The sequence below is a fragment of the Haliotis cracherodii genome, unplaced genomic scaffold, assembly GCF_022045235.1.
Source record: "Haliotis cracherodii isolate W230 unplaced genomic scaffold, xgHalCrac1.p SCAF_10, whole genome shotgun sequence".
Taxonomy (NCBI): domain Eukaryota; kingdom Metazoa; phylum Mollusca; class Gastropoda; order Lepetellida; family Haliotidae; genus Haliotis; species Haliotis cracherodii.
The window spans coordinates 42,662,196-42,686,463 of NW_027266265.1; the positions used below are offsets into that span (position 1 = coordinate 42,662,196).

Consider the following 24,268-nt stretch of genomic DNA (forward strand, 5'->3'; position numbering starts at 1 on the left):
TATCTTTGCAAAGTGATTACGACCACTGTCAGAAATAATCACTTTATCAGAATGCCTTCGACTTTCTAACTTAACTGAAGAATGTTATGTCACCAAAGATTTATAAACATCCTTTTCATATGCTTATGTTGAATTTTGACAGATAAAAAGTCACAACTGTTACATGAAAATTCCATCATATGAATCGAACCTGCAACCTCACATATTGTAACATTTAGTATTTTACCCATTGCCTTCTCACTGAGCCACCAGGCAGGTGATGAAAGGGTGTTCAATCTTACATGTCAATAACTTAAGTTGTGTCCATGCTGCACTTGGTCTTTCTCTCGACTGCTGTCATCGACTACTGTATGTTCCCTATATGGGTGTTCCCTATATGGGTGTTTTTTTCCGATTCTGTCTGATATTTCTTGCATTTGGACGGTTCATAAGTTAGTTAAAACACTCCTCTTCCTCGGTTACAACTTAAAACTGGCTATTACTTAATGGGATCCAAATTGACCAGAATGACCCCTCAAACAACCAAACAGCTGATAAAATCTACCAATAGTTGCATTCAATCTTTTAAGCTCTCCTTACAAACATTCAACCCACCCTTCATATCATTACTACTAACAAAGACCATCAGGAAAAGCCTCTCCCGCACTTTCTTCGCCCGGGCTTTGAAGAGAACTAGAGTTGCCTGTCGGAGTCACGGCTCCTCCAGGAATCACCAGGTCTCGCGCCAGTTTGGCAAACTGAAAAATGGAGGAAAAGGAAATAGGTACAGGAGCAACTCATATTTGGAGCAAGCAAACCATTAGAGACTCTTTTACATTAGTCCCCTGTCTTAAACCTGATTATGCTCTCAACAACTGTAGCCCCGTGGAGATTCCGGGGTGGAATAGGTCTTCAGCAACCCATGCTTGCCGTAAAAGGTGACTATGCTTGTTGTAAAAGGCGACTAACGGGATCGGGTGGTCAAGCTCGCTAACTTGGTTGATACATGTCATCGGTCCCAATTGTGTGGATCGATGCTTATGATATTAATCACTGGATTGTCTGGTCCAGACTTGATTATTTACAGACCGCCGTCATATAGCTGGAATATTGCTGAGTGCGGCGTTAAACAACAAACCAACCAACCAACCAACCCAACAACTGTAAGCTAGCATTGGGTATACTTGGACATAACAAGATTAGCTGCTATCTGTCCCCTACATGACTATACTGATATTTGAACATTTAAACCTTTTGGTACAGATTGATACAATTTATTATATTAAGCCTACACATCACTAGAAATGACATTGAAATTATAAATAGGCAGTTGAAATGTGGGATCAATATAAGTTTTTCTGAAGATCTTCACGAGTTTGTAACCATGGTAACACAGAAACAAACATGGTTTCTTCGAGCTGTGCTATGTACCATGATGTACAGAAATGGCTGCTAGTGTCATGATCATATATATAATTCCTTCAGCAGCTAAATGGTGATAATGTCTACTTACAGCATTATCCAAGTACTTAAAGAGGGGCAGTTTCAATGTCCTCCTCCCCATCTCTTCATCTCCCTGGTCATAGGCTGTCAGTAGGTCCTCCAGTGCTCCTGCTTCCTCACTGCACCCGAATGTTGTCAAACTGGGAAAATACACACACCAATAACTCATGACTGAAGTTATTCATATTTCTTAACGTTTGTCACAGTTGTAAACAATTGTTCTTGTAGAAGGAAAAAGGTCCCATCAGTAAAGAATGTTGTCTTTCACAGAAAGCTACAATATTCCAGCTATATCACAGCAGCCTTGGCCAAAGAAACCAGAGGTTGACGGCATGAACAACAACTCACACTGTCGGGGCACAGTGACACAAATCAGCCAAGTCACACATTACATCAACCTGATGCAGATCAGTCAGCTCTCAGGACAAGCAAGCAATACTGGGGGTGCATTCTGACCAGAATCCCCACAGGTCATATTGTCAGTTGAATGAGTTACATGGGTGGTCCAGTCACCTAAGGCGATGCCAGTGGCTGTGCAGTGTTGCATCCTTTGTACACATTAGAAACCCATGACTGAGGGTTCAAATCCTGGTTGGCCCAATTATATTTCAAGGTTTGTCAGCACCTCACCCATCAGGCCCATACTTGTAGGTTTCAAAGTGGCAAATGTCTGAGATCCGCATCACTTTGGGCTTTCCTTCCACATTAAGCATGTTAAGATGACACGCCGTGATTTAACTGGAATACTGTTCAAAATGTGTCAAACCCCACTAACTCACTCCGTGTGGGTTGCCAGTCATTCCCTTTGGTCAAGTCTATTTGGTATTTTACACAAATGAATAAGCCATTGTTTAAAAATAATTCTGCAGAAAACGCTTTTTCTTGTGACCTAATTTGTATCTGTTCGTATGCTGCTCCAAGTGTGTCACGGCACAGAAGCACACAACACTGACATAAGTCTAAGTTAAACATGTGATACAAAAAACTCTTGTGCATTATTCACTTCATGCTTTTCTCCAACATATAATGTAAGTAAAATCATTCATGTTGAAGTTGAAGCATTTTTCATATCATCAAAATTCTAAAACATTTATCAAGTTATTGAACACGTTGAATAACGTATTTCAAAACCTGTAACAATTTTAAACATCACACACAGGTTTTCCAAACAATTTCACACAGACAGAAACCAAGTAAACCAAAACTATGAAATAGCAGCAAACTGACTGACAGAATGAGACACAATGACACAATAGACAATCTCATTAGAATTGGATCTCTTACTCTGATACGATACCTTTCTGTGTTATGACCTGAGGACACAACCACAGAGGGTTGTGTTGGGTGAACCCTAAGCGACCTTTGACTGCCCAATCTTAATGAAGGATGAATGGATCCTTCAGCCAACCAGATGTCAGCTTTCTAAAATGATTTGCCCGATTTGTAAAGTTTTATTTTAAAAACAGAAAACCTACGCAGGACACAAACGTGCCTTCAATAGTACACCCATTTGTGTGTAGATGCTACAGAAAGACAGGGTGAACAAAACATCCACTACAACATAATGGCGTGGCCTTCATCCTGTACGATCATGAATGGTTGTTTTAGTTTGTTTTCAAGATACGCAAATCTGAAAAGCTTGTCTGAATTTTTCATGCACTCGTGCCAAGAATTTAGAAATCCCGAAGCTGGTTGGCTGATCAGAAAGTCCATCTGCTTCAAACTCCGATGAAGGTATCTTTAGAACTTAACACAGTGAGGTGTAGTATCAGACTGTACTGAGCTTGCATACAACACAGCAATGCCTAGGTGGCCGAACACCGATCAACTGGACTCACGTGAGACAAGACTTGAAGAAGAGGTCAGCGGCCACATAGTCCTCCTGAGTGAGGTGGACCAACACTGTTCCCATGATCACCTTATTCAGCAGTTCAAAGTTCTCACACTCTGTGTAATAGTCTATCTCTTTCTTCAGTGTCTTCACTGCATCTTCAAACCTGCATACATAGCATAGCAGAAGCAGAGGATTACAAAAATGTAGGTTTACCAGAGAGCGACAGAGATGTTTTATTCCACAGTCAGCAACATTCCAGTTTTATTACAACTGCCTTTAAATAGTCACTTCTCAGTCAGGCAAAGCAGTTGTTGATGTGATGGGAAATAATCAGGCCACGTGGGTACCAGGACATCCAACCAGCCAGGTAACACACTCTAACCAACTAATCCTTATTTAAGTCAAATCTTGGTACAAGCATGGGTACTGGGGACCTATTCTTTCCCCTACTAGGATATGCTTAGGATTGACTGATGTTATTCCTTATTCTGAAACAAAGTTTGTAATGATGAAAAATTAAAAAAAGTTTTCAGCATGTCAAGTCCAAAATATTAACACCATTATGACACTTGATAAGAAAAAAGCAAAGATTACTCATGTTAATTAGGGGTTAAAAACAGGTCAAATATGAAAACATGTTATACTGACCTCCCATGGCTCTCCCTGACCAGCCTTTAAACAGTTATTTCATTTTATCACATTTTTTTATGGACATAAAAATCCTTATTTCCTACCTTCTACACCTGATCATGAGCCTTGCAGCTTTTCCAATGTATTCTGCACACTGTCGAGGTCGATCTTCAATCTGGGGAAACATAAATTCAGTTTAGTTCATTCGAGAAAGACATGAAAAAGCTGTAATGTAAAATAGAGAAGTCAATCCGATTATCTTGGCCATTTGCTCACAACTTGTTGAGCTTATCAATGAGCTCCTTAAAGACATCATTAAAAAAAAATGGGTTTTTCAGATAAAAACGATGTTTTATTGGTCTGTTTTCAGTCGTACAAATGGGTATCTCTCATACCCTCACGTCTAGTCGCACGTTTAAAAGGAAGCCAGAAGCTGGAATGTAAACATTAAACTTGTTTCCGTCCGGTTGCGCATATGACATGTAACAAATCTCGAAGAATAAGCCATCAAGCAGGACTGGACTGGATTACTTCCCAGTGGGGATGGCTGGGTGTGAACGTACGACTGAAAACAGACCAATAAAACATCGTTTTTAATCTCACCCCTGTAGTGACAATAGAACATTCGACCAGATGCACGGACGAGACAAATTGTTTATCACGAAAGCACAGCATGGTTAATGCTCTCCGACACACAACTAATTATCGATGCGACAGGACAACTGCACGCGTCAGTTGAACTGCGATTGAAGTGTGGACGACATATAGTTTAGTTACAGAGCAACTCGCAGTATTCAAGGTAACTAAAACAGCATCGTAATGCTCTTCGACACACAAGTAACTATCGATGTGACAGGACAACTGCACAAGTCAGTTGAATTGCGATCGAGGTGTGGTCGGCGTATAATTTAGTTACAGAGCAACTCGCAGTATACAAGGTAACTAAAAAATACAAGCAGTACTATAAAGTATGGGAAGACGATGCATACACCGAATAACCATAATAAAAAAGCCAAAGTACTGCACACAACAAAAAACCATAAGAATGCGTACATTCACCAACAGTTTTTATTGTAACCTGTTATCTGGCACGAAGTGTCAAGCAAAAAGTCCAAAGTGAACAAAGCACAAATTCACAGTCTTTTCTGGGAGATCTGTTGTGCCACCATGAGTGGGCCAAACTGTTTGAGTCCTTCAACATCTTCTGTTGAGATATCTCTGAGATAATGCGAATCAAACACTGAAGTAGATCTCCAAAAGCAGCCCTCCATATAATAGAGTGCACTGTGGAGTGTTAATGTTGAAGCTATGGCTCGAACTTCATGCGGATGAGAGGAGGTGGGAGGTGAGAGTCCTTGCGCCTAGTAAGCTCTGAGAATGACCGCTCAGAGAGAGTATTACGTGTAATCTCTTTCTTTGCATTGGTTGAGAGCGGTATGAACCGCCATAGAAAATGTTGTCGTCGCTGTTCAGATCGCTGCAGGTATATACGAAGCGCATGAAGGGTGAGATCAGTGTGATCAAGAGGGCCCATAATGGCAGACAAGGAAGGAATTTTCGCTTAAAAATCCCATCTGAGACCAAGATGGATGTTGCCATGGTTACGCTGATCGAACGTAATCCGACCCACGTCAATGTCATGTATTTCCAATACTCTCGCGGCCGTAGCCAGTGAGAGAAGGAGAGACGTTTTTTGAGACAATAAGTCGAACGCGACCTGATTGAGAGGCTCGTAAGCCTGACTAGACAGGTTGCGCAGAACGACATCGAGGTCCCATGCCAGCTGTCGGAATTTACGTGACTGATCTTCAACCATGAAGGCACGTAGAATCTTCTGCAACTCCAGTACTTTAGTGAGCCTGTCGCCTGTAGGAGACGGCACCACTGAAGCCAAAGCAGCCAGATAATATCCCTACGGGGGACTCCAGAAATGGGCTTCACACATTGTACCCATGTCGGGAAACAAACCCGGGTCTTTGGCGTGAGATGACCGGAGATAGACTAGGAAAATTGAGAAAGTGGTCCACTCGTCATTGTACAGCTTACGAGTAGTAACTCAATGTGCCGACGAGACAAGCGCTGCCGCTTTAGCCGAATACCCTTTCTTCATTAACGAGGTCTTAAGCAAACCCAGGCGTGAAGCTGGAAGATCTTTATCCCCGGATGCAAGTCGTCGGTATTAGGATGAAGAAGGAGGTCGTCTCGATCTGGCAATGGGAACAGTGGCTGATTGATGATCTGAAGAAGTTCCGGGAACCACGTTCTGGTCGGCCAATAAGACGCGACTAAAAGCAGATATAGGTTGGCTGTTTGACGAAATGTCTCCAGTATCGATGGTATAAGCACCGTTGGCGGAAACGCGTAAACGTCTAGACCCTCCCACGATATCGCTAGTGCGTCGTGGTCCCATGACCGTGGGTCTGGCACCGGCGACGCGAATCGAGGGAGGCGGTTGTTGTACCGGGTTGCGAAGAGATCTCCTTGGGGGAACCAGAGTCGTCTGTCAGCAGGGGAAAGACTGTCGGATGGATCAACCACTCCGTGAGGACGGCCTCAACGGTCTCGACAGGCCGTCGGCCATCACATTCTTGGCCCCCGGGATGTGACGGGCGCGTACGCCCATGTCCAAGTCGTCGACAAGGGTGTAGAACCCGATTGTCCGGTCCAGAAGGGCTGCCGACCGAGTCATCCCTGTTGGTTGATGCAGTGGACGACAGTGGAGTTGGCCGACTGCATCATCAGCCGTTTCCGACGGAGTCAAAGTTTCCAGAACACGACCGCCTGAATCACTGCTTCCATCTCGAGGCAGTTGATGTGGAGGACCTTTCTTCTATCGACCACAGCCCGGCCGCTTGGTCGTCCCCGAAGTGCGCTCCCCAGCCATCCAATGACGCGTCTACGAATAGGGGTAGTATGAACGGAGGCTCGCTCATAAAGACGCCTTCGCAAACGTTCGACGGCTGGAGCCACCACTCCAGATGACAACGTTGCTGCGACGAAAGTAGAACCAGGAGGTTGGGAAACTCCAGGTTGGGGTACAGCAATCTTTGCAGCAGCCGAAGATGAAGACGACATCGGCTGGTCAGGTCTTGGGCTGATGTCAATAGACCGAGGACTTCCTGGCACGTGTGCACCGACGCAGGGGCATGTATAAGTCTCGGAATGCTGCTGAGAATCTTGTCCCAGCGGTCTTGTGGTACCTTGACCAGATTGACTCCCGTCTGCAAGCATATCCCGATGTACTGCAGATCCCGAGTTGGTACCAATTCCGATTTTTGAAGGTTGACGATCCACCGAGGTACCGTAGTAGACTGAGGGTGGTCGCTAACTCTCCTTGAGGGCTTCTGTGAACTGGTGAGCTTGGAGCCCGTCGTCTAGGTAGAAGGCAACCCTGATCGCTTGCCAATGGAGCCATTCTACGACCGTCTTCATGATCCGTGTGAAAATGCACGGGGCCGTAGAAAGTCCAAACAGGACGACCGCCCACTGATATTGAATACCTTGGTATTCGAATCGGAGGTACTCCTGGAACTTGGAAGCTATTGGTACATGTAGATACGCGTCCTGAGGGTCTATCGAGACGAGGAAGGCGTTCGGTAATATCATCCGACGCAGAGAGCTGAGGGCTATCATGGTGAATGTGTCGGGTTGTTGGTATGTTGTGTTGAAATTTTTTAGATTGAAAATAAGCCGCATCTTTGTGGAGTTTTTCTTGGGTACGAGAAAGATGGGCGAGTAGTACCCCGGAGATGGTGTCGATGTCCCTAGGCGAAGAACGGCCGCCTTTTCCACCAACGAATCGATGGCCTCCGTCAGCCGATCCGTTCGTGGAGTGTGGAATGTCGGGGATGACAGCAGTGGTGGCGTCGATCTCGGGCGTGGGGCGTAGCCTGTTGTCAAAATGTTCTGAACGTAAGGGTCGTTGATGAAGTCTCCCCCCTACCGGTAGCACGTCTAAAGGTAGTGTCACCGGGGGAGACTGCAACGACGGTGACGGCTCTTCCCCCCCCTGGGATGGGACGCTGCCATGGTTACGCTGATCGAACGTAATCCGACCGACGTCAATGGCCTGTATTTCCGATGTTCTCGCTGCCGTAGCCAGCGAGAGAAGGAAAGCCGTTTTCTGAGACCATAAGTCGAACGCGACCTGATCTAGAGGCCCGTAAGTCTGACTAGACAGGTTGCGCAGAACGACATCGAGGTCCCAGGCCGACGGTCGGAATTTACGTGACTGATCTTCAACCATGAAGGCACGTACATCCTCAGTCTGTAACGTCGTCGTAGGGCGTTTGAAACTGGTGGCCGTCTGGACAGATGGTATGAAGCCGAAATGATGATGTCACGCTCGGCTTCCCTTGAGTACTTGTCCAGAACTTCGTTGGTACGACCGTCAAACAACTGTTGCGATGACCACCTGGCCCGTTACAGTGTCCTGCCATGACGTTCAGGTAGTTCAGTGCAGTCGATGTAACCATGGCGACGTGCCGTAGTAATCTGGCCCGATACATATGGACCCCCGACGCAGTCGAATCCTTTTTGGTCGAAGCCGTCGAGGCGAGAACCGCCACCGTGATCTGGGCTATCAAAGCCGGGTCGATATGAAAGTGAGACGAGGGTGTCGTTCTGTCATTATCTTCACTACGACGCTGAACTCCAAGAAACTCCCTGCGAGAACGTCGCACGTCCCCGTGGGGACGAGTGCTACGATCTCTAACTGTAGAAGTACTACGATCCCCATCGTAATTATCGTCCGAATCAGACTCCCAATGACCATGATGGCGATGAACGCCCTCGTGTCGTGTACTGTCTCTCGACGAGGCACTCGACCTGTCGTCCCGACTTGAACGGGAGCGACTTCTGTGTCCACTGTCGTCCCTCACGTCGTCCCTATTGTCGTTGGTAGAACGAGATACGGACCGACTGGGGACCGTAGTCCCCTCATGATCCTCGTCAGCACCCGGTCCAGTCGTAACTGGGGAGGCTGAGTGACGCTCTTGATCAACCGATTGACGAAGATCAGTCGTGCGGGTAGTATCATCAGCAGGCAAACGGTCAAGTGTCTTGTCGAAAACAGAAGTTGTGAGGCGGGTCTTTGTCAACTGATGCCATGGGTGTGGCCGACTAGCCACCCCCAGGGCCTGATATGGAGGGTGCAGAGTCCAATGATCCACCCGATGACCTTCTCTGCTTGTAGCGTTGGTCAGCAGTCCGCTTCGCCAACGCACGAAGATACAAGTTAATGTTTATAGAAGACAAGTGCTCACATTCTTTACAACGTTTATCCCACGAACACGTTGAAACACGTCCTTAATGATGCAGGAAGGACAATACTTGTGAGGGTCTACTTTAGACAGTTTTCTTTGATACGAGGCACCAATGCCCGACATGTTGCCACGTGTATAATCAAGTCGAACTGTGAAAACGTGTTGAACACAAACAATGGATGACCAAGGATAAAATTCCAGGAGTCTACAGGGAAGACATATGTATTATTACTTTATTAGAACAACAACTGTAGACTAGCAGTTTTCTACCGCAAAAGCCTTTCTCGAGCGACCAGCTCAGAGGCGCGCTGAGAGATTTGTGGCATGTCATAGGGAGGTGCGTGCGCAACCGGACGGAAACAAGTTTAATGTTTACATTCCAGCTTCTGGCTTCCTTTTAAACGTGCGACTAGACGTGAGGGTATGAGAGATACCCATTTGTACGACTGAAAACAGACTAAAACAGGACTTTAACACAGGCCTACAAAACCATCTAAAAGACTTCCTATCAAAAGGAGATAATAATGTGTTTATATTCATATACATGTATACACATGTTGTAAGTAAATGGCTGGTAGAAACAGATTGACTGTCTAATACCCCATTCACATTCACCTTTATTCGTATGTATGTGTGCATATTTATGTGTAAATACACATACGAGAGTATACTTGTTATGTGAATGTGTTTACTCACGTGTGTATATTTACACCAGGCGTAGATTTGCATCATGTCTGGAGCAGGTGCAAATGTAAATGTAAATGTAAATTTGCACTGTATGTATACATTGTAATGTGAACGTTTATGTCAACTTCTAAGGATGGTTGAAGTTCAGACAAGTTTTAGACCTAACTGGCATTATGATTACAAGTCAAGACTAACCTCAGCAACATCACAGGCTTTTAGGTAGATATCAATGGCTTTCTCAGGCTGGTTCATCTCCACCATTCTGTTTGAATAAACAAGGTTGCATGTGTATATGTAACCATGGTAACAACAAGGGGATGTACATGTACATTTAACAACAGGGTGTAAATACATTATGTACATGTAACAAGGCGGCAAAACAAAAACACATGGAAATCACTTTCAAACATATAAGGGTGTGTGGTATTATCATGATTATTGACATATCTGTAAATTGAGGCTCATTCTTTCCACGATACGTATCACAATATCATTTTTTCATGCTCGATATATCAGGTGATGTCAAATAAAGAGTTTTAATGTTATTTTCTTGCCTAATGCCTTCACTGCCCTGCATCATGCATCCAGGGCCGCATATTTATTGACTGAGTACACATCATGTTGTACCAGCTTGTTGTTCTGTTCCACTTATGAACTTCAATTTATACCTTAATGTATCAGATTGCCGCTGAATTCAAAATTTATAATTATACAATATATCATGATACATGTTACAATACGGCCTTGAGCATTGTGAAATATTGTGATACACATTAAACCTCCAATAACCATCCCCACAAACATACCATAAGCTTGTTCAAAATCCACATACACATCATGAAAAAAAAGGCACCATATTGAAAATACCCCACTCGGCTTGGGATGTGAAACAACTTTTGTTAGATCTACATGAACTGAAGAGCATGCTCCCACTGGACCTAATGTGAGGAGACAATTCAACTGCACACTGGGGGCACAGGTGGCCCAGTCGTCTAAGGCGCCGCTAATCGCTGTGCAGAGTTACTTCCCTTGGGCACGCCAGAAACCTATGATTGTGGGTTCGAATCCCGGTTCGCCCCGATTATGTTTCTAGGTTTGTCAGCACCATACCCGTGCTCGTGGGTTTCACCGAAGTGGTAAACGTTTGAGACCTGCATCACTTTGAGCTTTCCTCCCACATTCAGCTGACACGCCGCGATATAACTGGAATACTTTTAGACGCAGCGTTAAACCCAACTCACTCACTCACTCAACTGCACACTACCAAAGGCACAAAGTGTACCAAAACACCTGGAGGAGCTGACATAGGTTGTCACATAAGATGTCTGTAAATAGATGGGTGCGCACACCCTTCTGGATCTGCCAATGTCATACTTGATATTTGGACTGGCTTCAATAAATATTGAGGCTACCACGGAACATATCCTTCTGCTTACTTGGCAGCTTTATCCAGTGTGAGTGCTGCTGTGTCAGGAGTGCCGTGCTCCTGGAACATCACCGCTGCAGTCTGCATGAGGTGGAGACACTGATCGATCTCCTTGTTCTCTTTACAGATCATGGCAGCCTGTTCAAATGACCTGTAACAACAATGTTGGTTTGTTATCATAATGAATGGGATTAATATCCTTGAGGCTGCCAACATGGCCAATGAAATTCAATAACATGATTGACGTGATTCGTGTTTATTTGTTTCCTTCCTGTGTTGAATAATTGCGTTTAAATGTTCAAATGACAATTACATTTTAACATGCCTGAAGTCCATAAATTGTTGATAAAACTTCTAAAGGAAAGTTAGTGTGTGCCTAAATATATTGAGACTGCTAGCCCAAACCTGTCACATGAAACTATTTTCAGTAGATCTTAGTGTAAATCATGTTAATGTTTGAGCTTTTATTTGCAAAGCTTAAAAGAATGAAAGAAATTTTAGTAGACTGGCTTCAGACTAGTGGCTAAAGTAACAGACTGGTAAGGTTAAACCTGAATCTGATGAATAATACATAATCACCAGATCACATTCATTAAGATGATACAATAATTGAAAATCTAATTTCTTTTAAGTTATTGACACTGCAGCAAGAAGGCCTATTCTTTTGTAAAACTATTTTATACACATAGAAAAGCCAAATAGCCATGCCAATCAGATTTCAACTCTGCAACAGTAAAGAAAATCCAGATTTTACCAGGTATGGAAAACAACACATGTAGATACAAAGAAGATTTAGTTTATCTGGAAACAAAATAATACTTACTTGGCAGCATGAAATGTTCTGGACAGAATCAAGGAAAAACAATTCTGAACAGACACTGACAATGATCTACCTTTGCTCCTCTCATCATGCTCATTCCAATTACTATGGACATAAAAGCGGCATACACCTTTGTTTTCACGAGTTTTAGCCATACCAATTTTTTTTATATCTCAAAATGAGGCCAAGGAAGATACATGTACATCTTTGTTTACTTAGAAAAGACAACATAAACTGTAAGAGAGAGATTTTATGGATGTCAACTTCGTTATTATCATGATTATAAGGAACACAACATTTCGGAGTAAATGCTTACTATTTATTTCACTTAATGAAGGTCAAGGAGTATGCATATACAGTCAAACACTGCTGTGTCGAAAATGAAGGAACCTACATAAATACTTCAAGTCATCCGAGGTTTTACACAACCTAAAATGATGAATAAAGAAGGAATACTCAGGGACCAAGCTTTAGTTTTACATCGAGACAAGCATATGTTCACCACATAAAAGCTTGACACAACAGTGTTTAACTGTACTCCGAAACATTGTGTTCCTCACAATATGGAAGTTGACATTATAAATTCTCTCTCTTATATGAATGACTTCTAAATGCAATTAAAAGACTTAACAAACTGTGTTTCAAAGAATTGGATATCTTCTCTGTTACTCAGTTCAAGTTGTCATATTGTCACATAATATGGTCACCATGGTCACCTTGGGGTAGCAATACATAGCTATTGTGGAGATATTTTTAGCATGATTATGGTGCCTACTCATATTTTACAGGCAATTTTAAGGTTAAGTACACAAATATTACTAAATAAGTACTGTAGTTAAATATTGTGAATATCGTCAACTGTTTTCTCACCAGAAAATGATTGACAAAACATGCAAAAAGAAGTGATACATGCATCATGCATGTGTACCAGCAAATAATTGATATCTTGTACAGTGTTGTAGTTTTATTAAGATTCATATTACCTTTCAAACTGTCAACAGCAATATAGGACCTAACATTCATTTACTCTAAATTGTGACATTTTAAGGATACGCTCCACATTGTTGTTGGAGTTCAGCAGTCTTCAGGTACATGTCCTTGGCTTCATCATAGGCTTTGGCATTCTTAAAACTTGTTGCTGAAGAGTAAAACACTTAGGTAAATGTTTTGAAATAAAAGATTGAATAAATTCTCAAACATATGTCAATGAAATTCTGAAAGTTCTATTTATTAAATAATAAACATGCAAAGAATTATTTACCAGCTTTCCTGTATTCGTCTACTGCTCCATCCACATCTGGCTTCCATTTGAACAGAGATGTCTTCATACTGAAATCAGGATTATTTTCATAAAGTAAGCAGCCATGGGTAATAAGTATATAATTTTTCCAAATGACCATTATGACAGTTTGCATGTTTGGATAACATTACATACATATTAATGAATGAAGTATACAAAAATATACAGGCTATTCAACATTTTTAATACTAACTTGACTAATTTATCAGCTGTTTATCATGTTTATAGGCCTAGGCACATGTTTCAGAAAATGAAAGATAATAACTGGTGAAATTTAACACAATTCAATTTCTTTAACACCAATAAAACAAATTTACTATCGTCAAACGAAATAGCCAGTTAGCACATATGGGACGTCCCTAGCCCTTTCGTACACTGACGTGTAGATCTACCGTAGGCAATATTTTCTTTGGCAGTTGATTATTTTCTTATGTCAACAATTTCTACCAATATTGTCACACGGGATAGCCAGCTAGCAGTTGTTAACAAAAAGATAACAGTAACATACGTCGATGTTACTAAGTGAGAAAAGCGGAGTTGACGATGGTCTTATGATGTGAGCGGGTGTTGCTGTGCCATGTCACTCGATGTCAAAGACAATGTTTGGGTCCATAATTACGGTCTCAGTATGGAACAAATATAACAACTATAGTTCAAAAGCGATATAATTTGAAAACACTTCAAATCGGAAACTGTTTTTTACCACTTCTCAGCTAATCGTATGTGTTCCAATCCTTCTGACAGCTTTCTATCACTAAAGCTATGTTGTTTTCCGTGGAAATTGGACGCCATCTTGGCTCGTCTGCTGCAAGGTGCATGTCGCGAGATCACGCGAGATTTTAGATACTACAGCCTGCTTCTAAAATTGACGTAATTCTACCGCAGATGCGGTCCCAAACATGAGTGAATTGTGTTTAACGCCGCTTTTAACAGTATTCCAGTTATCACAACGTGTCAGCTTAATGTGGGAGGAAAGCCCGAAATGATGCAGGTCTTAGTCGTTTACCACTTCGGTGAAACCCGCGAGCACGGGTATGGTGCTGACAAACCTAGAAACATAATCGGGTCGAACCGGGATTCGAATCCACAATCATAGATTTCTGGCCCAAGCTCCTTCCCAGCGCGTGACACCTTCGTTACACACTCGGTAACATCGCTGCCACCAGTGTGGGCGCGGTCATTTCAAGAATCTTGAAATTTGCCCTCCAACTCCATATGTAGTAACGTTTATACTTTTGTTTATGTCTTTGGGAATGCCATCATATTTCAATTTGAAAAGGTTTACGACTGACCATGTATTCCAGATGAATTTACTTTGTTGTTTTGATAATCAGATTGGTTCGAGATTGCAGACTAAAATCAACCAACTTCTCCCTTACATTCTTACTATATCAATAACATGATAGTTTTAATGAAACAGAAATTCAAATTGACAAACGAAGAAAGTAATTTAGCAGCGATAAGTGTTTTCGGCGTCACGACAGTCGTCACTTGATTGTAAACATAACGGTCATTCGGTAGCGAGTTCCACTCCAAGCATGGTTGTGGCCACCTATTCACAGTGGGGATTTTTGACTGGTGGCAGCGATAGTATAGAGAGCTCCGGGAACGTACTATCGCTGTGAGGAGCTTGGTTTCTGGCCCGGCCAAGGGACGCAACTCTGCACAGCGAATTGCGGGGCTTTAGCCGACTGGGCCACCCGTCCTTAACACAAAAGATTGGTTTAAAAGAGTAATCAGTGATCGATTAAAAATGAATAAGGAATGAGATCTGAACAAATCTTACAATAAAACCACTCTTAAAGGTTTTTATTGGCATTCTAAAAGGTTTGGTAGAGAAAGGAACCACATGGTCTCTGATCAAACTGAATTGATGGCAGGGCATGAGTCGCAAACCTTTGATCAGCAGTGATTAGGGAATCGCATCCCGGCTGCCTATGAAGATCTGATGAAGCAATAGATTTTTTTATAAATTAGTATCCGATCAGCTTTTTACTAACTTTTTAAATCTATATATCCTTACAGTACACGTGGCTTCATTATCTGGGTGTCATCTATATTACCTGCTGCTAATTAGAACATATCATGAATGTACATCACATTACTTGGTGGTTGAGTGTAGGGATCAGCTTGGTGTGAGAATCCACATCAAAACGCCGCTAAATGTTACAAACCTGAAGTTATTATCCGTAACTTAAGTGGTGCATCTTCTTTAAGCATTCTTGTTCATAGTCATGGGAATACAAATACAATTAATAAAATAATTTCAAATGATCGAGTGCAACACATCTCACTGGCAGATCAAGATGTCAAAATTATGTTGTCGAAGCAGCCAGCAACGGCGAAAATGGCACCGTAGTATTGTTACATCAGTTCAATAGAATCAGAGCTTTTACTACAATATGATACATCAGTGCGTAAAGATCTGACGACACATCCATAGAAGGTTGCATCTGGTGGAGCCTAAGCGAAATTGGACCGAACAATTTAAATGAAGGATGCGTGAGCCAATTAGATATCAACTTTCTGAAACCTTATTTTCGGAAATGTCAATCTTAGTAAAGGAAATCTCCCATAGAACCTCTATAGTACACCCCTTTGAATGCAGATGTCATGGCGCTAAGAAAGTGCAGGTATATAAAATATACACAACAATATATTAGCCTGGCATTTGGAACTCCCCGATTATATTCGTTTTCGAGACATGGAAATGCATGTCATCGTATCCCAATTGCGTGGATCGATGCTCATAATGTCAATCACTGGATTGTCTAGCCCAGACTCGATTATTAACAGACCGCTGTCATATAGCTGGAATATTTTCGAGTGCGGCGTTAAACAACAAACAAACAAACAATGCTAGGCAACTGTGACTCCTTAGTAGGAGTAGCCAGAGTTTATTTAAGATGGAACCTTCAAGGTAAAGATGAGGTGAAATGTGGTTTACATTTTTTTGTGTGTGTGCTTGTACTAGTCCGGACTGATCCCAATTCATAGTGCTAGCCATAGATACCATGCCGCAGTTTGACATCAATACCCCTCTCAGATACAGTAACCTGACTCCGATCCGACCAGTCCTTGTTTTAGCCAGACGTCCTTTGGTATGACGCGACCGGGGATCGAACCCTGGGCCTTCCGCTCTCCGAGAGGTTGAGAGGCTAATCAGGATATTTCTATCAGCTACTGACCATTCATGCGTTTGTGCGTTCCAGAATGTCAGAAATATAAATAGACATTTATTTTAAAACATATACTGAATAATGAATGTTCGATGAGAATGTTGAATGTTAATTAAACATTATGTTAGAATCGGAGAATGGTGGCTATGTTGAATAGTAGGACATAGCTTGAATATTGTGTATGTTGAGTAAGTGCGTGGTGAATGGTAAAATACTGTTTATTTTCCTAATACATACTGAATTATATATATGGTGGTGATAATGGTGTCGTTTCAGGCAATTTGGTGCCGTTTTCGGCAGGCAATTTGGTGACGTTCTGACGGTGTGCCCTTTCAGCTTGGTAAAGGTGTCTCATATAGACGTCCTGACTGTACGAATCTGTTAAGAACAAGTTAATACAGTTTATATTTTATTTACCCCCCAATGACAATACAATTGTAAGACATATTAAAATTTGTGTAAATATTCCAATCATATATGATCACTAGATTGACTTCGTGCTTTATTCAATCAACTGTACTTCAAACGCCACGGATCATGTTTACAATATTGCATTTAATATCACTACATACCTATCGGACATCACGGGATATACCTGCACAATCAATGCAAGTAAAATGTCAAAATAAATAAATTGGCATAAACCAAAATGTCCTATAATCGTTACTCGTTTCGACCATGCGTACCAATATATTTGAAATAGACCATATTTGGTTTGGCCAGAAAGAACTCTTCATATTGAGAGATAACTAATATCGCTAATAAAGATGGCGGCGCCCTTAGAAGCAATTCTCGCGAAACTTCTCCAACCAGACAATGCTGTTATTCAAGAGGTTCCGTTTTAAATCATAATGTCAATTATCTCACGATCAACGTTGTTGTTTTGTGTATTCGATCCGATATTTTTGTTCGCCGAATCCTTACACATATCCCGATTTCGACAATTTAAACTGTCTGTACGAAAACACGTGTTGGAATTTGACAGCGCGCCAATTTATAGTGAGTCATCGGCCATGTGCGATGAAAGCATTGCATGTTTCCCAAGAATATGACCGTTTAAAAATAATGGCTGTTAGCGAAAGACACGTAAATTGTGGAGGTTGATAATAGCCATAAGCAATAGCACAATAATAGCATAAACAGTACCAGATATATAGGAAAATATCAATAGATCTACATGTATACAGTAACTTTACAGTCATACATACATTCGCTACAGTCATACACACAGTCGCTTTTTACCTGTCACTATTCCCTCAAAATGTCTCTATTTGAATACTTTCAAAGATATACTTTCATATCACATTAAACATGTTAAACACATCTACTGTATCTTGATAAAATAAATAAAAATTATCATTAGTGACTTAATTATATCCATAACCCTGATAATGACTTAAAAAGAGATAATTAATTGTCATGATTGTGTGGTAATATTTACCTAATTATACAAATTTACCTTCATTATTGTTTTAAGAATTAGTGATGGCAGTTGACTTATCTACATCCTTAGCAAAATATTGTCATTGTGCTTTTCAGCTTGATAGAAGAATTGCAGCAAAGCTGTCAGACCTTTGTATCAATAGGGCAGAATATGAACATAATGAGAGGACATGTGTGACAAGTTTCATTATGTCACCTCACATTAAAATACTAACTTCTTATTGGTTAAGCAGCAGGCAATTATTTTCCATGTAGCACGCTCATGTTTCCTCCTGAGAAATCAATCAGAACACACCTTAGGTAACTCTCTTTTCTCGCGTAAGTATGGTTAAGTTGAAATGAACTGATGTTTATCCGAATGCATTAAGCAAAAGAAAGTGACTTGGTTCGTTTTCGTCGTCTGCTAGCTGTCATAATTGCATTTTACTTGATAAAACTTTGGACATATATTCAGGGCTTGTATGAATGTGGGTGAGATAATTCGTTGTCAACCGATCCCTGTGTGGCTTGCTTTCATATACACACACACCATAATTTACACTATGACACTTCGACTACTTCAATGAGACACAATAATCAGCTATCACAGTTGTGCTGTAAGCATTGTTCTCTCTGCCGTCATGGTCATCCTTAGAGGAAATGAGGTGAGGTGAAATGGGGTTTAACGTCGCGTCCAAGATTATTGCGCTTATATAGCGACGTGTATGTGTGCGTGGCTGCTTGTAGTAGTCCGGACTGATGTCGATTTATTGTGCTAGCACACTGAGTTACCATGCCGCAGTTTAATATGAATACCCCACTCAGACACAGCATACTGACTCCGAGCCGACCAGTCCTTGTTTTAGCCCCTTAATGCCGAGCGCCAGACAGGGTAACAACAAGTACCATCTTTTAACGTCTTTTTGTATGACGCGGTCGGGGATCCAACCCCGGGACCTTCTGCTCTCCGGGCTGACGCTCTACCACTAGACCACAGAGGCAGTCTAGAGGAAATGAAGCAACACAAGCCTCAGTGTTCACAAATAAACACCTGCTGTGTAGTATCCATTATTGACCACCCTTACCATGCCGACTACCTTGCTTGCAGCTTAGCAGTCAACATGTCGGTGTTCGGCACTAACACTGGTCGACTTTTCTGAGTATAGCTTATATTCTTCAGGACTAGTAATAGATAAATGGTGATCCACTGGTCTAGTGTTATTTTGGTGATGAACAAAGTAATTTGAGTTTGTAATACTTTTGAAATCTGCGATAGATTGACTCTAAACAAATCCAGCAACCAGCAACCTCAACAACCCTTCTTTGTACAGTGATTACCATCTGGGCCGGTTTCTTATTGTAATTTTTCAATGAATTAATAACTTTTAAAACCCTTTTTAGTTAGGACCATTGTGTCCAGTAGAGATCCAACAGGACCAGTATATTTTCTTACGTGCTAGTCCTTTGGACCACTGGCAAATTTTGGTTAGTATCAAATACTGCATAATACTTTGTATGAATTGGAGTTGTGATGAAGTTTGACCTCACAGATGTTGTTTTCTGTTTCCAGGCAACACAGAGTCTGAGGGAGGCATTTAAGGATCCCTCTGCTCTCGGATCTCTCTGCCAGGTGTTGGCGACATCACAGACACCTCAGGTAAGCTCTTGTACTGGCATAGTTAGCGTCACGTTAAGACAAGTGTTGGGGACATCACAGACACCTCAGGTAAGCTCTTGTGCTGGCATAGTTGGCGTCACGTTAAGACAGGTGTTGGGGACATCACAGACACCTCAGGTAAGCTCTTGTGCTGGCATAGTTGGCGTCACGTTAAGACAGGTGTTGGGAACATCACAGACACCTCAGGTAAGCTCTTGTACTGGCATAGTTGGCGTCACGTTAAGACAGGGTTGAAAAAACCCAACATTTTCATGAAGCCAGTGGGTTATTATTCAGAAACAGTAAGTATTAAATGGCATTGTATCCCAGTTGCTTGGATCAATGCTCATGATGTCAATCACTGGATTGTCTGTTCCAGACTTGGTTATTAACTCATCAATGCCATAAAGCTGGAATATTGCTGAGTGCGGCATTAAATAAAACAAACAAATTGGAATTGATGTCCTGACTATCCTTCCTTGTTGCCGAGGAAGTGAGATTTTTGCTTCATGTTAGACTGACCAAGCCTTGTACATTCTACTTATCCTAGCAGAATTCTAGACAAAATGTTTTTTCTACTATTTGCATTGTTATTTCATTTGGGTATTTCCTTGTCAGATTCGACAATATGCAGCTGTTCTTTTGAGACGAAAAATCCAGAAATCAAAGCAATGGAAGGCATTGACAGAAGATGTTCGCCAAAGGTTTGATAAAGATTTGTTAAAAATTTGCGGAAGGATGTTACTATTGTTTTATCAAACTTGAAATAAAATTATCTTTCAGGCTAGATTTATTGTCATATTTTTAATTATTTTGTTGTAATTATTTTAAAATGAGCAATGATGATGGGGCTTACTTTTATGTTATGAATTTGATGGAATGTGTTTGTGTTTTCTTTGTATTCTTCAAAACAAATGATCATGCAGGTTTACTTTAAGACTTGGAAAAGTGAAGTTATTATGGTAAATTATTGAGTTTTATGGAACATTACAACCATGTTTCCTTATGTTTCAGTATCCGAGACAATATCTTGCAGCTTCTTGTACAGGAGTCTGAGTAAGTCAACGCCACAGGATTATCTGTATGGACCCATGAAGATCCGGGGAAGAATAGGTCTTCAGCAATCCATGTTTGCCGTAAAAGGCGACTTTGCTTGTCGTTAGAGGCGACTAACGGGATGCATGTCAACTACTGGATTGTCTGGTCCAGACACGATTATTTACAGATCGCCGTCATATAGCTGGAATATTGCTGTGCTGTGAAACGATTTGATTGGGGGCATCTTGAATGTTTGATGGGGGGCATCTCACAATAGATTTGATTGTTTATCCAATGGTGTTTTCCAGGAAGGGTGTGCGCAATGCTGTAGCTCAGATTGTGGGCACTGTAGCCAAACATGACCTGGCCACCAACAGCTGGCCCCAGGTGTTCGACTTCATGATCACAACAACAAAGGACCCTGACGTGGCAAAGAGGGAGGTACGAATCACAGGATGCTCTTCGTCCATCCATCTTTCCAGTGGATAAGTCTCACACGCAACATTTCCTTTTTAATGTTTGAATTGACATCTTCACTACGTCACTGGACCCGTGAAGATCCGGGTTAGAACAGGTCTTCAGCAACCCATGCTTGCCGTGAAGATCCGGGGTAGAATAGGTCTTCAGCAACCCATGCTTGCCGTAAAAGGCGACTAACGGGATCGGGTGGTCAGGCTTGCTGACTTGGTTGTGGCAGGTCATTGATCCCAATTGCATGGATCGATGCTCATGATATCAATCACTGGATTGTCTGGTCCAGACTCCATTATTTACAGACCGCCGTCATATAGCTGGAATATTGCTGAGTGAGGCGTTGTAGGTTTGAATGCCAGATTATAATTCTGGGTATCACTGGGGTGTTAAACTTCCATCACTTCGGGCTTTCCTCCCTCATAAAGCTGACCCACAGGTTTATAAATGAAATACAGTTAAAGTGGCTTTAGTCCCAATTCTCTCCCTCGCACCATGATGTGTGACAAGGCTGATTGTCACTGTACAGCAATAACAATAATTAATGCTCATGATAACAATCAGGTGGTTGGGTAGCCTAGTGGTTTAAGCCTTTGCTCGTCACGCCTAAGACCTGGGTTCGATTCCCGACATGGGTACAATGTGTGAAGCCCATTTCTGGATGTCCCCTGCCGTGATATTGCTGGAATATTGCTAAAAGCAGCTTAAAACCATACTCAATCAATCATGACAACAGTCACTTGTTTTCCAGCTTGGGGCATTTGTCCTGTACACTGTTTGTTCTGTGGCTTGTGAGCAGCTCAAGCCACACCTACGGTCCGTCCTGCAGCTCCTCACAGAGCTGATCAACGACTCCCAGAGCCGACAGGTGCCCTACTACGCTGTCAGGTAGGGGAGATAATCCATGAGGCATTGCATTTGGGGACTCTCAAAAGTAGATGCTATAGAAAAGATTCACTTGTATGCATGTAAGAAATATTAAGGTGAAAAAGTTAATACACCCGGGGTTATGGTTTATGGTGATTGTGGTCGCTATCCACTGTATATTTTTGCATATATTAAAGTTATCAAATATTGGTTAAGAATTTTAAATAAGCCTTTGTATAGATTCCCCAAAAAGTGTTATAATATGTTATTGTTGTTTGATTCAAATGGTAAAAGAAACTAGGCAACTGGTGTTAGAGAACTCTTATTTGAATTTGGTTTTGGTAATGTTTGGTATGATCAACGGGTAAAAATACTGCTGAGTTTATCCAGTCACTGAAACAAAGACTAAAAGATATTTATTTACAACCATGGAATGTTTCATTAGCATTATCAAATAAACACTTTTATTATAAACTTTTTAAATCTTACATTTATGGAGAATGCTATCTCGTTGATATTACCATACCAAAATATAGAAAAGCATTGGCACAGTTTTGTTGCATGTCGCATGATCTACATATTGAAACAGGCAGATATATAAATACCCCACGAGATTGATTGACAGGCAGGCATGAATACCAGGGGGAGTTCGGGGAAGCATGTCAGATGTAATGTTACATGATCATTGATTCTGATCTGTTTTAATTAATCAGTCATGATATATGATCTAATGTGATCAGTTATTGATATACTACTCAAAACTAGTTAAACAACACCACAATTGGATGCCCGGGTATGTCAAGGCTGTGTGTTGCAATACCAACCTGTCGTGACAGATGAACTGTAGTCATGAGCAAATTGGCCATTCTGTAACTTCTTGTGAGTAGTACCGTATTCGACGTAATAAGCGCCCCGCTCTAATAAGCGCCCACGGCGATATTTGCTAATATATTGGCTAGTGAACGACCCCAATTAGCACCCCTTCCGATTGATCAATGTACACAAGACTTATTTATGTGCGTATAACACGCACTCGTGTGTTATATGCACCCTTAATTAATGGCAATTGAATTCTGGAAAAAATGTATCTGTTGTACATAAACATTTCAGCTGTCAGCATAAATCACAAAATTTGTCTTTCAACTCTAGTTTTTTCACCGAAATAATAGTCTAAGAGCCCCCTATTTCTAATTTTGAGAGTTCACTGGGCGCTTATTACGTCGAATACGGTATATGTTAAATGCAATATTAAGGTCTGGGTGTAGATTCTAACAGTGTAATCAAACCAGTGATCCAGCTGTCCCTTATACAGTTATAGACAGTTTAACATAGACACTTAAGGTAACAGTAAAGTAATGTCATTGGACGGAACTACAGTAAACTATGTTTATAACGAACATGCTTATAAAGAACTGACCAAAGTAACAAAATATTTTTTAGTCCCGGCCATTTGTTGAAAAATGCTGTATATATATATGCTTATAATGAAAAACGGTTATTACGAACTAAAATTAGTGGTTCCTTTGAGTTCCTTGTGAGAAGTTTACTGTAATTAATTAATCAAATTTGGTTTTGCTTGTTTCCTTTTACTGTTCATGAGGCATGTGTTCTTGTGTATAGGTCTATGACAGAGTTGGTGTTCTTCGTGGGAGATGACGAGAGTGTAAGTTGAAATATTTCACTCTTAAAATGACAAAATCTTAACATGTACACATGAGAAATGTTAACATTATTGAAACAAAATTTGTCAAGAAAGTCTTGTCTACTTTCAATTCTTTGCGATTATAAATACAGTAGAACATGGATATAACGAAAACGGATGGAGAGAACAAACGGATACAACGAACTGTTACCAAATTCCTGATTTATCTCCTGTATATTATGATATAAAATTTACATACATAAAAAACTCTCTACAGCGAAGTAACATATAAGTGAACTGATATCTGATCCCTTAGAAGCCCAAATACCACTAATTAGTGATGTGTATAACGAACTGAGAAATCTCACTCAGTGTCAAGTGTCACTGTCAATTGGCTGTATGCAATCAGCGACGAATCAGCATTGATGGTTCAACCTTGTTAAACTTGCATTATGTTAGTCTTACCTGTACATGTAATTGGACTAATCTTGTCTGTAAGCAGGTAAGACAAATTACGTGTATTGTGTTTTGTTTTATCCGAGATGGTGG

At 41.3% G+C, this 24,268-nt stretch overlaps 2 protein-coding genes across 2 annotated transcripts in view; one reads left to right on the forward strand and one right to left on the reverse strand.

The window, feature by feature from the left end:
* Window positions 1–372: 372 nt before the first annotated feature.
* Window positions 373–14,241, reverse strand: LOC139454402 (gamma-soluble NSF attachment protein-like). Its single transcript, XM_071236077.1, has 10 exons — window positions 14,147–14,241; window positions 13,405–13,472; window positions 13,197–13,281; window positions 12,147–12,164; window positions 11,334–11,474; window positions 10,093–10,159; window positions 4,051–4,121; window positions 3,321–3,479; window positions 1,493–1,622; window positions 373–737 (listed from the first exon to the last, which is right to left on the reverse strand). The coding sequence occupies exons 1-10, from the start codon at window positions 14,233–14,235 to the stop codon at window positions 612–614; spliced, it is 954 nt and encodes a 317-aa protein (XP_071092178.1). The 5' UTR covers window positions 14,236–14,241; the 3' UTR covers window positions 373–611.
* A 3,148-nt stretch (window positions 14,242–17,389) lies between these two features.
* Window positions 17,390–24,268, forward strand: part of LOC139454403 (importin-4-like) — a 38,290-nt gene continuing 31,411 nt past the window's right edge. The window contains exons 1-7 of the mRNA XM_071236078.1: window positions 17,390–17,455; window positions 19,615–19,701; window positions 20,320–20,405; window positions 20,716–20,757; window positions 21,048–21,180; window positions 21,962–22,098; window positions 23,698–23,740. Of these exons, the coding sequence (XP_071092179.1) occupies window positions 17,390–17,455; window positions 19,615–19,701; window positions 20,320–20,405; window positions 20,716–20,757; window positions 21,048–21,180; window positions 21,962–22,098; window positions 23,698–23,740 (594 nt within the window). The remainder of the gene's footprint in view (window positions 17,456–19,614; window positions 19,702–20,319; window positions 20,406–20,715; window positions 20,758–21,047; window positions 21,181–21,961; window positions 22,099–23,697; window positions 23,741–24,268) is intronic.